This window comes from Scleropages formosus, chromosome 22, assembly GCF_900964775.1.
Source record: "Scleropages formosus chromosome 22, fSclFor1.1, whole genome shotgun sequence".
NCBI classification, from domain to species: domain Eukaryota; kingdom Metazoa; phylum Chordata; class Actinopteri; order Osteoglossiformes; family Osteoglossidae; genus Scleropages; species Scleropages formosus.
In genome coordinates, this window is record NC_041827.1 from 18,020,568 (window position 1) to 18,036,156 (window position 15,589).

Below are 15,589 nucleotides of genomic sequence, written 5' to 3' on the forward strand. Positions count from 1 at the left end.
CCAGAGTTTCAGCTGGGAGCTCGGGTTAGGGCTGGAGATAGGGTCGGGGCCGAAGCCTGGCCTATGGCTGGAGGTAGGGTTTTGGCCGGAGCTAGGGTTAGGGTTCGGGCTAGGGCAAGTGCTGGAGCCCGGCTATGGGTTTCGGCTTTTGCGGGGGCGGCGCTGTGGCTTGCACAGCTGCCAGAGTTCAGCTGGGACCTAGGGTTAGGGCTGGAGATAGGGTCGCCTGGCCTATGGCTCGAGGTAGGGTTTTGGCCGGAGCTAGGGTTAGGGTTGGGCTAGGGCAAGTGCTGGAGCCCGGCGAAGGTTTCAGCTTTTTTGTGGGGCCGGCGCTGTGGCTTGCACAGCAGCCAGAGTTCAGCTGGGAGCTCGGGTTAGGGCTGGAGATAGGGTCGGGGCCGAAGCCTGGCCTATGGTGGAGGTAGGGGTTTGGGCGGAGCTAGGGGTAGGTTCGGGCTAGGGCAAGTGCTGGAGCCCGGCTAGGGTTTCGGCTTTTTGCGGGGGCCGGCGCTGTGGCTTGCACAGCAGCCAGAGTTCAGCTGGGACCTAGGGTTAGGGCTGGAGATAGGGTCGCCTGGCCTATGGCTGGAGGTAGGGTTTTGGCCGGAGCTAGGGTTAGGGTTCGGGCTAGGGCAAGTGCTGGAGCCCGGCGAAGGGTTTCAGCGTATTGCGGGGCCGGCGCTGTGGCTTGCACAGCAGCCAGAGTTCAGCTGGGAGCCACGGTTAGGGCTGGAGATAGGGTCGGGGCCCGAGCCTGGCCTATGGCTGGAGGTAGGGTTTTGGCCGGAGCTAGGGTTAGGGTTCGGGCTAGGGCAAGTGCTGGAGCCCGGCTAAGGGTTTCAGCGTATTGCGGGGCCTGCGCTGTGGCTTGCACAGCAGCCAGAGTTCAGCTGGGAGCTCGGGTTAGGGCTGGAGATAGGGTCGGGGCCCAAGCCTGGCCTATGGCTGGAGGTAGGGTTATGGCCGGAGCTAGGGTTAGGGTTCGGGCTAGGGCAAGTGCTGGAGCCCGGCTAAGGGTTTCGGCTTTTTTGCTGGGGCCGGCGCTGTGGCTTGCACAGCTGCCAGAGTTCAGCTGGGAGCTCGGGTTAGGGCTGGAGATAGGGTCGGGGCCGGAGCCTGGCCTATGGCTGGAGGTAGGGTTTTGGCCGGAGCTAGGGTTAGGGTTCGGGCTAGGGCAAGTGCTGGAGACCGGCGAAGGGTTCAGCTTTTTTGTGGGGCCGGCGCTGTGGCTTGCACAGCAGCCAGAGTTCAGCTGGGAGCTCGGGTTAGGGCTGGAGATAGGGTCGGGGCCGGAGCCTGGCCTATGGCTGGAGGTAGGGTTATGGCCGGAGCTAGGGTTAGGGTCGGGCTAGGGCAAGTGCTGGAGCCCGGCTATGGGTTTCGGCTTTTTGCGGGGCCGGCGCTGTGGCTTGCACAGCTGCCAGAGTTCAGCTGGGACCTAGGGTTAGGGCTGGAGATAGGGTCGCCTGGCCTATGGCTGGAGGTAGGGTTTTGGCCGGAGCTAGGGTTAGGGTTCGGGCTAGGGCAAGTGCTGGAGCCCGGCGAAGGGTTTCAGCTTTTTGTGGGGCCGGCGCTGTGGCTTGCACAGCAGCCAGAGTTCAGCTGGGAGCTCGGGTTAGGGCTGGAGATAGGGTCGGGGCCGAAGCCTGGCCTATGGCTGGAGGTAGGGTTTTGGCCGGAGCTAGGGTTAGGGTTCGGGCTAGGGCAAGTGCTGGAGCCCGGCTATGGGTTTCGGCTTTTTGCGGGGCCGGCGCTGTGGCTTGCACAGCAGCCAGAGTTCAGCTGGGACCTAGGGTTAGGGCTGGAGATAGGGTCGCCTGGCCTATGGCTGGAGGTAGGGTTTTGGCCGGAGCTAGGGTTAGGGTTCGGGCTAGGGCAAGTGCTGGAGCCCGGCTAAGGGTTTCAGCTTTTTGCGGGGCCGGCGCTGTGGTTTGCGCTGACTTACACTGCTTGGTCTAATACTTACACCAGGTTACTCATCCATACATTAGTGGAACACCCAGACTTTCTCTGTCACTCACACACTCTGGAGGAACTTGAATAGCATGTCTTTGGAGTGTGGCAGGAAACCCACAGAGAGAACATTCAAACTCAACACAGGCTGAGCAGGAATCGAACCCACGTCCTCTTGCACTTCCCAGAATGCTGCATTACACGTATACATGCATGTTAAAGTGAAACTCGTGTGTGTGTACATTGTGTGTTTGAATTCTATGCCTTTTCTCCCCTGAATGCCGCAATTGCATTAAAATATGTATTTTATTGTATAATGAGTTTGAGTGTTGGAATATTATTTTCACTAATAACCACAGTAACAACTTTACAAACAACATAACCCTTAACAAACCCCAGAGTTCCCTTGAATTCTTTAACATTATATTTCATGGCCACAAATCATTTCTTTGTGCTCTTTTGTATAAATGCTGTGCATGTTTGATTGTTGTTCTGTATTAGTTTGTTTCTCCGCCGAAGGTTCTAGAAGCTGGTGGTATCGAGGGGCAAATTGCTGAAGTAATGTGCAGAGCTGTTAAAAGGAATGTAAAATGTGTATTAAGTTGGACAACCCCCAGCACCACACACACACTTTCAGAACTGCTTGTCCCATACGGGGTCACGGGGAACCAGAGCCTACCCGGTAACACAGGGCGTAAGGCCGGAGGGGGAAGGGGACACACCCAGGACGAGATGCTAGTCCGTCGCAAGGCACCCCAAGCAGGACTCGAACCCCAGACCCACCAGAAAGCAAGCCTGCGGTCCAACCCACTGAGCCACCGCACCCCCGTTCCCCCAGCAGCAACAGGGGTAAAACCAAGTATGACCAAGGTGCTTCTGGGACGGATCGATTCAGACTACATCCGGGAAGTAGGTCTCCGTGTCACTTTTCTGTATCTCCAAAGAAGTGGCACTGACCACATTCAGCACTTTCTTACAGCGGTCAACACTTGCCAAGGATGGGGTGGGTGGGGCTAGTACCATGATGCATGATACATTTGGCACAAGGCTGGAACGTTGGTCCATCTCAGGAGTGGTCAGACGTGTTCACTTCAGATCCATATTTTTATGTAGTGCTTTTTGTATTACAAACCTCTCAGAGAGCTTCACAGAACATCCATCAGTACTGATCACTCATCTAGGATCATTAAAAGACCCTTCACTGTTAACCTGGAGTTACTGCCTTTGGACCCAAAGGTTGTGGGTTTGAGCCTCACCTCCAGCCGTAGTCCCCTTGATCAAGGTACTTACCCTAAATTGCTCCAGTAAGAAAAAATTACCCAGCTGTACGAATGGGTAAATAATTGCAAATACCTTAATATTGTAAGTCGCTTTGGAGAAAACAGCTGAATGAATAAATATAAACCTGAGCAGCATGCCATTGGTCCTTAGAGGAAATGCCTGCAAATGTTGGGGAGAACCTGGAAACCCGGGAGGGGCGGGTGGAGACAAGGACACATTCGAACAAAGCCACCTGCCAGCTGTGAGGCAACCGCTGTGACAGAACGAAATGGGAGGAATTCGACGTGGCCCTCTGAGAGGACGAGACGCCCCGCGCAGAAACACCCGCAGACACCAGGAGTCTTGTACTGTTTTATTTTTGCGTTCTCAACATGGTCACAGTTATAGTTTTACATCGAGAGGGTCTTATCTACTTACAAACAGAATGCATATTAAAATGAGCACGCTTGTCGTCTTCCCTTTGCGGTTACAAAAGGGGGCCCGCGGTGCGAAGAACGGACGAGCCCCTCGATGGAAAGGAGGAGCGGAGAGGATTACGTAACAGTCTGTTTCTAAGACCTACATCCTATGACATCTGGAGGCAGAAGCAGTTATATGTTATGGTTCCTTTTTCTTTGAGGGAGGAGGCCGAAACGCCTCTGCAGACACAGTATCGGAGTGCTAATAATATACAGGTTATGTACAGGTTCACAGCCCAGCTCAGATGTCCTCGCCCCACTTGGGCCCCTTGTGTCCCTTGGCATGTGTTCATCGTCGGTCCCGTCATCCAGCTATTTACACATTCAAAGTCCTCGGCTTTGCAGGTGGCCGTCATAAAAGTGCACGTTTGTTCATGAACGCTGGACGCAGGAATTAAATGTAATAATAAGGAAGAAATCAAGAAATCAGGAGTTCCGCATAAAAACAGAGAGAAGCTGGATGTCGACGTGGTCCAGCGTCGCTCCACGCAGCCGTCTTATTAATGTCAGCTGTTACAGGCGCGTCCACGTTGTCATGCAACTTATTGCAACTTATTCGGAAATGTAAAAACAACGGAAAAAAATGCCAACGTCAAACTTAAAAGTCACGGTTCTTGACACCCGTTGTCCTGGACAAGTTTGCTTCGTTTCAGGACTGGCAGGTGACTCGGAGGTTCATTCTGCACCGATTCTACTCAAACTCAACAGAGTAGAACAAACAAATATTCGCAAGGTTATGATTCAATATTACTCAACGTCTTAAATGTGGAAGAAAAAAAAACTGAATTTATATATATTTTATACAATTAAGTGCCAATATTTTTCCAAACAATACTTGGACAAAAATAAAAATCCCTTTGGTGTGTATATGCCTAGGAAGGAACGCACAGACATACATATCCCTCTGGACACTGCTGTCCCATTGCCGTTATTTGAACTGAATCCCTTCTGGAATAACATGTGACAAATTCTCCAGTTGGTGCACAGTGGTATGAAGAGAAGTTCACATATTTTCAATATGTCATCACTTAACTTCAACAACAGTCAATATTAACACTGATATACTTTGCGAATATACAGTATGTAGAGAATAGCCTCACAATATTAAGCACACATGCAAATATTATTTTCTTTGACATTCCTCAGTGCTGCACAAAGCAGGTTCCTGAAAGATCACGGGAATCAAGAGAATATATTCGAGAAAGAAAAAAAACAACAAACATACCGAATAAAAAAAAAAAAAAAAAAATCATTCTGAATGTTGTTTTAAGAAATAAAGTACATGTATATATTGCACGTGTGAATAGAACAATTAAGCAAAGAGAAAAATAAAGAAGTAAAATCCTAATCATCAAGGAAACACTCACAATGCACATCATTTCATATGGAGACCCTCCCAGGGACCCCTTTTACTCAGAACCACCCTGCATTTCTGAGCTTCCGCAACCACAGAAGTACAAAATAAAATATGGACGTGAAAAGTGTTCCCAGCACAGAGCTCGGTGATGCATTAAGGTCACTGCGATGTCGTAAGTTCACTGTACAGCAAGTCCTCGAGATAACAGCAAAATATAAATTCGGAAATGTAAAGATTTTTAAAGCATATGTACACTGGGTCCTTGTGTTAAGGATGGAGTTACTTAATTTTTGACAACATGAACATTTAATTGTATTTTCTTCTCTTGCCAATTTCAAAAGTTTCGGGGGAGCTGGTAGCGTAGGGGTTCGAGCTGCTACCTTAGGATCTAAGGGTTGCAGGTTTGATCCCCACCTCTGACTGTAGCACCCTTGAGCAAAGTACTTGCCCTAAATTGCTCCAGGAAAAATTACCCAGCTGTACAACTGGGTAAGTAATTGTAAGCTTGTGACTGTAATAATTGTAACCCTAACATTGCAAGTTGATTTGGAGAAAAGCATCGGCTAAATGAATAAATAAAAAAAAGAAAAGTAAAATTTGTTTTGGATTGAATGCAACTTGCAGTTCCGCAGCCAGCCATTAGTTGGCGGTATAACACACCCCTACAGAGAGGAGCATAGGACTGGATTGATTCAATTCATCTCCCCGGTGTTTACAGCTCCCGTCTGGTGTTCCTGAGTGTCAGCGGTCAATAACAAGGTGAGGATCACTGTTTGCCTTGAATGAATCAGTTGATCATCATCAGAGGAGGAAGTTCTGCAAATTATGTATTTCTATTTCAGGCAATTTTAACCATTTTAGCTTGTAGTTTAGTTTTTAATTTTTTTTTTTTTTATTAATGACAGCACTATCTTTTTCCAGAACCTAACCTGTGGTTAAATTGAGGGATGTCTGTATTACATCGCTGTTACTGTTTGTGGCGTAGTGGTAAAAGTGACTTTGGATTTACAAACAAATCAAGTTATGATTGATACAAATTGTTTTTGCAAGTTGAGGACCCTGTGTGTATTTAAGCAATGGTTGTGCTAGAAAATAATACAAATGTAGTGAATTTGTTTATCAAAAACTGGTCCATAAAGCATTTGTACTTGTGCATTATGTCACAACAACCACAGAAAAATGCATCAATATACATATTAAATTCAACATGCCTGATACTGGTCCCGGGAACACGACCAGTTTGTATTTGGGGGACTTGCTGCAGTCACAGGGTCATTAGAAGAAAGGAGGAGAGCAACGGGCTGAAAACCATGTTTCGCACCCATGCCCTGTGTTGGGGGGGGGGGGGGGTGTCAGACTGGAAGGCAGGAACACGGAGCCCGTGAACCACAGAGGAAATAAACAGAGCAAACTCAGCCAGCTGAGAAGTCCTCTGCTTTGTCACACACAGAGGGAGCGTTTTAACCACGTTCAACCATCACGCTGCAGAGCGCTTGCTTTCTATCCTCACTGGCGAAAATAAACACTTTTTACACAACTTCCAAGTTATAATGATGTACAGTATTTCATCGTTTTTTTTTTTAAATTTTCATTGATCTCTAAAAAAATAGCTTAAAAAAATAAAAGGAAGGTGGACAGGCAGCCGGGACCGATCCGAGGAGGTCAAGATGCACCAGTCCGACCTGGTGGGGAGCCCCGCCGTATCGCCCGAGGACCCCCCAGGACCCCCGCACGCTGCAGCTGCATTCTACAATTTTTATACAGTTCTATTGCAAAGGCAACCAGAGATGTCTGAGTGTTTGAAAGGCCTAACTAGTGTGAGCATTCGGTTCGTATCTACAGCAGAGAGACTGTTCGCTACATCAGGCTATAATACTGCAAAAGACTTCAGACGCCTCTGAACATCTCATTTGATAACAGTAATAACTGATGCTATTATTATTATTATCATCTTACAAAATACTATATGCACGATATACACAAAGCAAATTGTCGGACTAAAAGAGTTAAATGCTTTAATAATTGGCACATTGATTTATGGTTGCTAAGAGACAGCACAGAGAGCTGTGACCTACAGCTACAGTAAATACTGGAGTAACTACTTCTTCTGGGACCATGTCTATCCATGGTGAACTAACTCCGTCTGTTGGTCTATGAGTTATTGTATCGCTCTTGCTCTAGGTGAGGCTACCCTAGTGGGACCAACGCACGCACTGCCGCAACTATTTTGAGGAAGAATAATTTACTGCCGTGAAGACTACAATGGGGATTATTGAGCTACGCTTCCGAGAAGCCTGTGAGCAGTTCGGCGTCGTGGTGTGTGTGTTCTGGTGCTTTTCGCACTGGTGGGAAAACACATGAAAATGGCTCAGGGACTAGATGATGGACCTGCTGGACTAATTTGAGCCGACTGGCTCCGCGTCCGTCTAGGAGTGGTGGGAAGAAGGCGTCGCGTGAGCGCGGCGTGCACCCTGGTGGAGGGGGCCGCTCGTGGAGTCGTCTTCTTGGAGGAGACGGGGCTCTTAGTCATCTGGAAACGTGGACTCGGGATGCCGTCTTCTCCTTGGTGTGCTGCCCTTGTCCCCACCCGCCCCGGCGGCCTCCCCCCAGCCCTCCCACCCGGTCGCGATCCTGCGTGAGCGCCTCCCATCGCCCTTCCGGCCCGGCCTCACACAATCGTGCTGATGCCACTGTGTTTAGGCTTGGCCCCGGGTGCGGGGGCGGGCACCGGCGGTTGGCCATGGTGGTGCGGGGCATGCTGGGAGTGGGCGGGATGCTGTGCATGAGGGCCGTGGCTATGCCCGGCATAGGGGGGCTGCTGGCCGTGGTACTGCAGGTGGGCCGGAGGGTGGTAGTGGTGATGGTGGTGGTAGGGCGGTGGGTTCTGCTGCGCGGGGCAGTACTGGGCGTGGTGCCCGTGCATCTGTGCTTGAGTCTCCACCTGGGTGCCGTGGTGTAGCGCACCGGGGTGTGGGGAGTGCGATACAAGGGTAGGGTGCGGCGGAGGTGGCGGTGGCAGAGGCGGGGCATGGCCCTGCGACGGCGACTTTCCGCGCCGGCTGCCGAAGAGCGTCCCCAGGAGGGACGAGGAGTTGGGGACGGACTGGTGGCCCCGCGCCGCGCCCTCGCGGGTCGATGTGGCTCTCCGCCGCATGTGGGGGCTGCTAATGATGGACCCCTGCGGGAAACGAGAGGTTGGGGACAGAGTCACGCCACGGCTCTGGACCCCGCACACACGCCACTGTCACACGCACGGCGTCGAGATTCTCCCTCCACCCTGAGAACTTCACACAAAAGACAAGTGTAAGTGACCGGGGTCCAAACTGTTTTTTAAAACGTACCTCTGTTCCTTAAAACCATGTATCTGCTCCATTTGCTCTCATCTCCTCTGCACCCAGACTCATAGATGACTATTTTGAAAACTAATGACGATATCAATATTCTAGACCTCGTTCAGCTACTTTAAGCAATAAATTGCTTTCAGACAGAAGTTTGCTAAACTATATTGTGCGCTAATGTGACTCAGTGAAGGGCAACATTTTTATACACCTTCCAAGGTATACTGGCAAATTCAATTCAGTCAATTTTATTTTTACTGACTTCTAAAATAACAGCTTAAAAATATAAAAGGAAGGTGGACAGGCTGCTGAGATGGACACAAGGGGGTCGAGATGCACCAATCTCATGTTGCCACACTGGTTCCTGTTTAACTTTCATCATTTCAAATGTCTGAAATATTACATCAGAATGATGAGAAAGCTCACACTGGCAGTAGACGGCAATATATTATTGATCTGGGACACGTATGAAGTCAGATGGCATCTTCACGACACCGACACACATGCAATACATGCAGAAGCTGGAACAGGCAAGTGGCTCATGTACAGCTGTTAGGTATTAAATACCCTTTGAGACTCAATGAATACTCCCAGCCGAATGAGGGTGCTGTGTTTTGCTTCTGATATTGCAAATACGGAAGGAAAAAGTAAAGCAAATGGTGTCTGTTCCTGCCAACATCCCCCAAAATATATGCTGTACACAGAAACCAACAGCGAAGTGGATCGGACTGTATGGTCCTGTTTAATCGCTTCCCCCTCCCTCCAGTGACGTTTGCCTCTGGACTTCAATCTAAGTGCCGTGAAAACTCGGGAAGCTGAAAAAACCCACATTTTTGGTTTAAGATGACATCATTCCGGTATTGGCCCTCAGAGAGCAAGCGGGACAGCAGTGGTTCTGTACTGGTTCTACTGGCAGATTGGGGAAATCATACCTGAAATGGTCCGAGGCCTCGTCCTGCGTACAGAACATTTTCGTAACGACTACTAAAGTCAGTACTAGCAGGGAGGCTTTCACATCTGCTCTCAACATGGTCATGTTCATCCGCTTGCAAGGGATGGGAGAGGGGCTGAAGACCCAGGTGGGAGCAGAGGGGCGTAAAGGTGCGAGATGGGGTTTAAGGGGTGCTGAGATCAGCTATATGAACTTTGCGTACAGCTGAAATGAACACAGAGAGAACAGCCTTCACATGCGATGGGGGTCACAGGTCGAGAAAAACAGCGACAAAAAAAAAAAAAAAACTGCTACACCATACAGCCAACAACATCCATACATCTGGATGAGAAAGAGCAGCACATTTGTGGGATTAGTCCGTTCATGCTCTCCGGGGTGTGGTCTCGGGCATTGGGAGCTCTGTTGCAGACAAACTGGATCCCAGCTGGAGCTCAGGCATGCATATTAATGAGCACAGGCAGGTGACGCACTAGTCAGATGATACAGAAAAGAAGCGAAGGGGTGCACCAGATCGAAACAAAAACAAAATAAACAACATGTGCTTTTACAGTGCACATCATCACATACAGCATCTAGATACTGTTGGTCGCCTCCTACTTACTTCCATAGTGCTGTCTAGTGATCCTGCACTGCTGCGACGCCCGCGCTTACCTGCCCGGGACATGCAACACCACAGATTAGAGACGTAGAACGTAGAACACACCTGGGTGATATATAGTGGCGTGTATATATCCTCTAGGGGGTACTGTGGGCTGCAGGGGGGGTGTGCAGGAAGCACAAAGAGCTGGGCAGGTGCAGATAGGGGGTGATCGAAAGGGTAGGGAGGGACCAGGGAAGAATAAGAGAGCAGGCTGAGCCCAGCGTCCAATCCGAAGGAAACTAAAGCTCCTAAATGGGTTGCTATTACTTCGCCAACAGGGGTGCGTCTAGCAAACTATTCCACGGTGGGGCAACTTCACCAATAACAGCAAGAAGCTACTGGAACGGTCTCCCTGTGGGGTTAATGGGAAGGAGAAAATAAGTGTTTATGGGTTTCTGTTAAAGGGCGAGTGCCTCGAGGAGAGACACCGCAAGAAGTGGCACAAAAACAGAAAATTTATGCAAATGAGCTCTGTTTGATGTGCATCAGGAAATGCTTCACATGAAGGGTGTAAAGGCTAAACACAGACAAGGCCAAGACCTTAACTATGACATCAGCTCATCGTGGATCGCACTCGGCTCATGCGTGGTTTAGCGCGGTACACCAGGTACAGACATTTCACATCTGAGAGAAGCTCAAAACCAAGGCAAATCAGAATACAGATGCAGTGGAAGAGAGTGAGAAATTACCAAAAACATAACACAAAATGAGTTCAAAGTCCTCCAGAATTGTCATAAGAATAACTGGCTTGACTAGTCAAAAGAACTTCATAGTAAACTTTGCATGTCCTAAACGCTTGTAAATTCTTGTTTTTAAGTCCAAGCCCACAATGGGAGCCATTCCAGTTAACTCCACCATGGAAGATTGCGGTCCAGTGGCGTGAACTTCATGGTCAACAAGCAACACGTGACACTTGCACTTACAGAACTGCACTTATTTCAGTCTCATTTCCGCAAAAGTCAGTGAAACTTAACTGTAATTGTGCCTCATTGTAGGGATCTGTCTCCTGCACAATGTTGTATAATAGACTTGTAAACAGAAAAGGATGTTGTGTTAGAAGTGCATTTATTTTTAAATACAATAATTTAAAGAGACAAACATTGCCAAAATAATAGACCTCAACATTTCATTACAGGAATCAAATATATGTTGTTTAATTGCTATCACAAATAATGCATTATCTATCTCTATATCAGAACATAGAACCCTTAGTCATCAATTAAGCTCATGCTTAACTGTGCTAAGAATTTAATACTGTTGCAATACAGTTTTTTTACAATATATTTTGCACAGTCATTAAACTAAACATTTAAGTGCAGTTGAAAAATATCAGAATTAAGCTTAGCCGTACAGGATTTTGTCATGAAATCAATGATAGCTGATTTAGTGCAAAGCAAAATTTAAAAAAATGCCAAATCGGCCATGTAATGATGGACACTTGATGTAATAAAAAACAAAAACCAAGAAGGTGGAAAGGAACACTGGAAAATACAACAAAAAATGTAACTGAGCATGGTGTAACTCAGATGAGAAAGGTATGAACCGCATTTCAGTTTCACTCATCAGTATCTTTTGCAAATATCACTGCTGGGTTCTTTAAAGTGTATCTTATTTTCTCCAAAGAAACCCAAATTCCATCCACAGGTGTGCATTATTTCTATAAAAATAAACCAGACTCGCATTCCCAGGTCTGTGTCAACTCACAAAACTGAGTGGACTGTCATTTTTCTTCATTAGAAGGTTGAACTAGAGGGGTGGAAGCTCTTCTTCTCCAAACATATGGTATAGTCTTGTCTCCCATTAACAGTTAATTTACAGTACGTTGTCACTTAAAGGATGTCTCCATAAGGTGTAAACTCACTCTTCTTTGTAACTAAAAGACCTGACTGATGTCTACAAAAATCCATGTGGTATACAAAAGCTTCAGGGCAACAGTTCTGTAAAGGCCAGCATGTAGCTAAACATGGTGAATTAAGGGACACTAGGAGGCCATAATGCCTCTAAATGGTGCTTCGGCTGCCACTCTTGCCAAAGGGCCGTGAAGGTGACCTCCGACCTCACCTGCGTCGGAGAGATCGCGTAGCGAACTGCTGAGGGCGCTCCTCTTCAGCCCCTCCCCCATGGCATAGCTGTCATCCAGGCTTGCGCGGCCTAGGTTCCCATTGCCCGCCTCCTTCTTGAGGCCTGAGGTTTGGGACATACTAGGCCGCACCACACCCTTCTGCTTCTCCAGCTCCGCTGTGGGCGAGACCGACAGGTCAGGTATCTTGTCAAACTGTGAGGGAATCCAGCAACTCGCTTCTCACAGCAACTTACCTGCTCGTACAGCAACTGATCTTCATAAGCAATAAACCTTTAACTAATCAACTCAACTAGAAATAAGCTTAGCAAATAGCAACTGATCTCCTCATCAAGCAACTAATGTTTTTACCTTCTATTAACTAACTTAACAAGAAATGATCTTTTCAAGGAGCGACCAATCTTTAACAAGCAACTAATGTTCTTAACCACAGCTATCAACTCAACTACCAACTAATCTTCTCAACAAGTAATGTTTTTACCTACTACTAACGAACTCACGCAGCAACTGATCTTTTCAGTGACAAAATGGGCTTCTCAACCAGCAACTCATCTTCTTAGCAAGGAATTAATGCATTCAACCACAACTAATCAACTCAACTAGCCATTATTCCTCTGGAAACATTCCCAAAATGGTGACGTGTAGGAATTTGACCAGTGTAACAAGAGAACACACACACACACACACACACACACTTTCTGAACCGCTTGTCCTATACGGGGTCACAGGGAACCAGAGCCTGACCCGGCAACTCAGAGCATAGGGCTGGAGGGGACACACCCAGGATGGGACGCCAGTCCGTTGCAAGGTACCCCAAGCGGGATTCAAACCCCAGACCCACCAGAGAGCAGGACCTGGTCCAACCCACTGCGCCACCACACCCCCACAAGAGAATACCTTTATGTTAATTTCATCATTCCGTGAGTGATGCTTTTGTCTTTACTCCTTTACCTTGTGGGTCTACTCAGGCTTTGGCCAAATTTATCATTACTAACAACACACGATTCATCTTCCTTGATCCTCTTTCTAAATCCTGGAAATTCCATTTTCCAAAAAAACAGAGTGGACAATTAAATATGTGATACCACAAAACCTATTGTTGTGGAAAGAGATGGACAGCTCTCCCCAACAGTAAGGTTCACTCACACTCTATTCTGTACTTCTCCATTTCCTGGACCTCTGCGATGGACTCCCGCAGGTCGTCTGTGAACTTTTTGCGATCCTGTGGGTTGGGGGCGTTGAAGTTGATGAGGACTTTGATGTCCGCACCCGGAATGGCTGAGGTAAGTCGGATTCCATTGGGGTAGTCTGGAAAAATATTGGAAGAAAAAAATGAAGACAGTACATTCCAAAGAGATTACTCACACAAGGGATATAAGGTTTGGGCTCCTTGTGCTAGTCAGTGAAATAAAAGGGACCAAACAATATCTAGCCGATGAGGTATTTGAGACTTGGAGACCTCCTCTTGGTGTGCTGGGTGTACAAGTTTGTGACCTGAGATAAGGGAAAGGTGGTACTCACACTGATTCTCAAAGAGAAGCACCTGCATCCCATAGAGTGAGAAGGACTGCCTAAAGCTGTACGTCACTGAATTCTTCTTCTTCTGGAAAATCTTGGTGACCTAAGCCAAACACATTGGGACACTTGAAAGATCGTCCCTCTGGAACCAGGAATGACAAAGTTTTAGAAGGTTTTTATAAAAAATATTTTGAATGCCCCCAGTATTTATCACTTTGAGGCTCTTTTTCTTAATTGAATTTTGCTTTCTGATCTTTTCTGTAAAGCTCTATAGTTTTTTAAGAAAGAATGTGAAATTAAAGGATAGAGAATTTGTTCTCAGAACTTTGAACAAATTTGTATAAATATGTTTATTTTCACCTTGGGGCAGTCTGAATTTGTAACCACTACTTTTTCTATTACAGAATTGTAAAATACCTTGGAGAAGGTATGAGAGCATTTATTTTTTCATTAAAAAAAATATAGTTATTTGTGCCTTAAGCTACAGCTAGAGACAGAAAAAAAATTACAATTTCAGAAACTTGCTGGATCCTTTTTTATAATGAATTGGTTACCTAAAAATTTACAAACTATAAATTCAACTTAGTACAACTTAGAAATTCTTCAACTGTAAATTTGTAGTTTATCATTTAATTAATTTAATTCTTGTTTGCCAGAAATAACAATCATTCCACATTACATATTTTAGATAATGTATTTTTTCTGTTTTTTTCTTGGCTATTCAACATCAATTCTTAGACACTGTTAATGGGTAAAAAAAATGTAACATGCAAAAAGCAAACAAATTAGTCACAGATTAATATCATTAGAGCGAAGAGTTACTCATGGACTGCTAATGCGTAGCAATGGGCTGTTAGTGATGGGCAATTAGATATGGCCAGTTGGCGTAGGGTGGCTAGCCTTGAGCTGTTAATGATGGACAGTTAGCGTAGAGTGGCTAGCTATGGGTTGTTAATAATGGACACTTAGTGTAGGGTGGCTAGCTATGGGCTGTTAATGATGGACAGCGTAGAGTGGCTAGCTATGGGCTATTAATGATGGAAAGTTAGTATAGGGCAGTTACTGATGAACTGTTAGTGATGGCCAGTTAGTGTAGGGTGGCTAGCTATGAGCTATTAGCTTAGGATTCTTAGTCGTGGGCAGTTATTGAGTAACAGTTAAAACTGGGTTGTTAGCTAGTGGCTACCGTACCACCAGCAGGTCGTTAAACAGGAAGATCTCCCTTTGGTGAAGGCCAAGCTTCTGAGGTTTGTTGGGATCCGGAACCTCAAACAGTCTGCAGTAACACACCAACCGGCGATGGGGCAGCGAGAGCACCTGTGGGGGGATAGCAGAAGAAGCCATGCCCATCTGCGTCTATGTGAACATTGCTCCAGGTTCAACAACAGTTTAAGAAGAAAGCATGACTGTGCGGAGCTGTTGCAGAATAGGACGGCAAGGTGATGAAACCATCACGGGTTCCCGGGAGAGTCACCGCATTCCAGCCGATTCCCTAATTAACGCATTAGTTCTGGCATGACTCCTCTGCTGGAATTCATCTTCCCAGGTTTGTTTAAATGCTCCAAGGACCACATTAATTGCAAACATCTCCTTGAAGCCTTTAAACACATCTGCTGTTTAATCCTACAGGACAGTTTGTTAATACGGTTTCAGTCCTGAAGCAGTGACGGTACGAACCATATGAGAATTCCTGAAATGTGTAAATAATCAGGACAACATGTGGGAAGCAGCTGACGCTCAAATTACCTCAATAAATGGCAAACACGAAATACGGATCACTTAAAGTTTAATTATGTTTTACAAGCGAAAGATACTTTGTCTCGAGATGCCGTATTCACATTAAAAATTTATTGCCATTATTTAACTTTTACATAAATACATTGGGGGTCCTGTAATCTCCTGTGCTTGAGCAGGAGACATGGGTGTTATTTATTATGCTTCCATTCATCTCCGCTGGGACTCGAATGGTCCATGTGTTTATTTCACCAGTCTGGTATGGCTCAGCATTTTGC

General features: G+C 46.8%; 1 protein-coding gene across 5 annotated transcripts in view; it reads right to left on the minus strand.

Moving 5' to 3' along the window:
• Nucleotides 1-6,684: 6,684 nt before the first annotated feature.
• Nucleotides 6,685-15,589, minus strand: part of iqsec1b (IQ motif and Sec7 domain ArfGEF 1b) — a 186,140-nt gene continuing 177,235 nt past the window's right edge. For 4 of the 5 annotated variants that reach the window (XM_029247787.1, XM_029247788.1, XM_029247790.1 and 1 more), the window contains 6 exons: nt 14,769-14,894; nt 13,581-13,680; nt 13,206-13,367; nt 12,041-12,217; nt 9,941-9,990; nt 6,685-8,227 (listed from right to left, as the gene is read on the minus strand). In XM_029247787.1, the coding sequence (XP_029103620.1) occupies nt 7,718-8,227; nt 9,941-9,990; nt 12,041-12,217; nt 13,206-13,367; nt 13,581-13,680; nt 14,769-14,894 (1,125 nt within the window). In that variant the 3' untranslated portion in view covers nt 6,685-7,717. The remainder of the gene's footprint in view (nt 8,228-9,940; nt 9,991-12,040; nt 12,218-13,205; nt 13,368-13,580; nt 13,681-14,768; nt 14,895-15,589) is intronic. The other variant, XM_029247789.1, reaches the window with a different exon arrangement.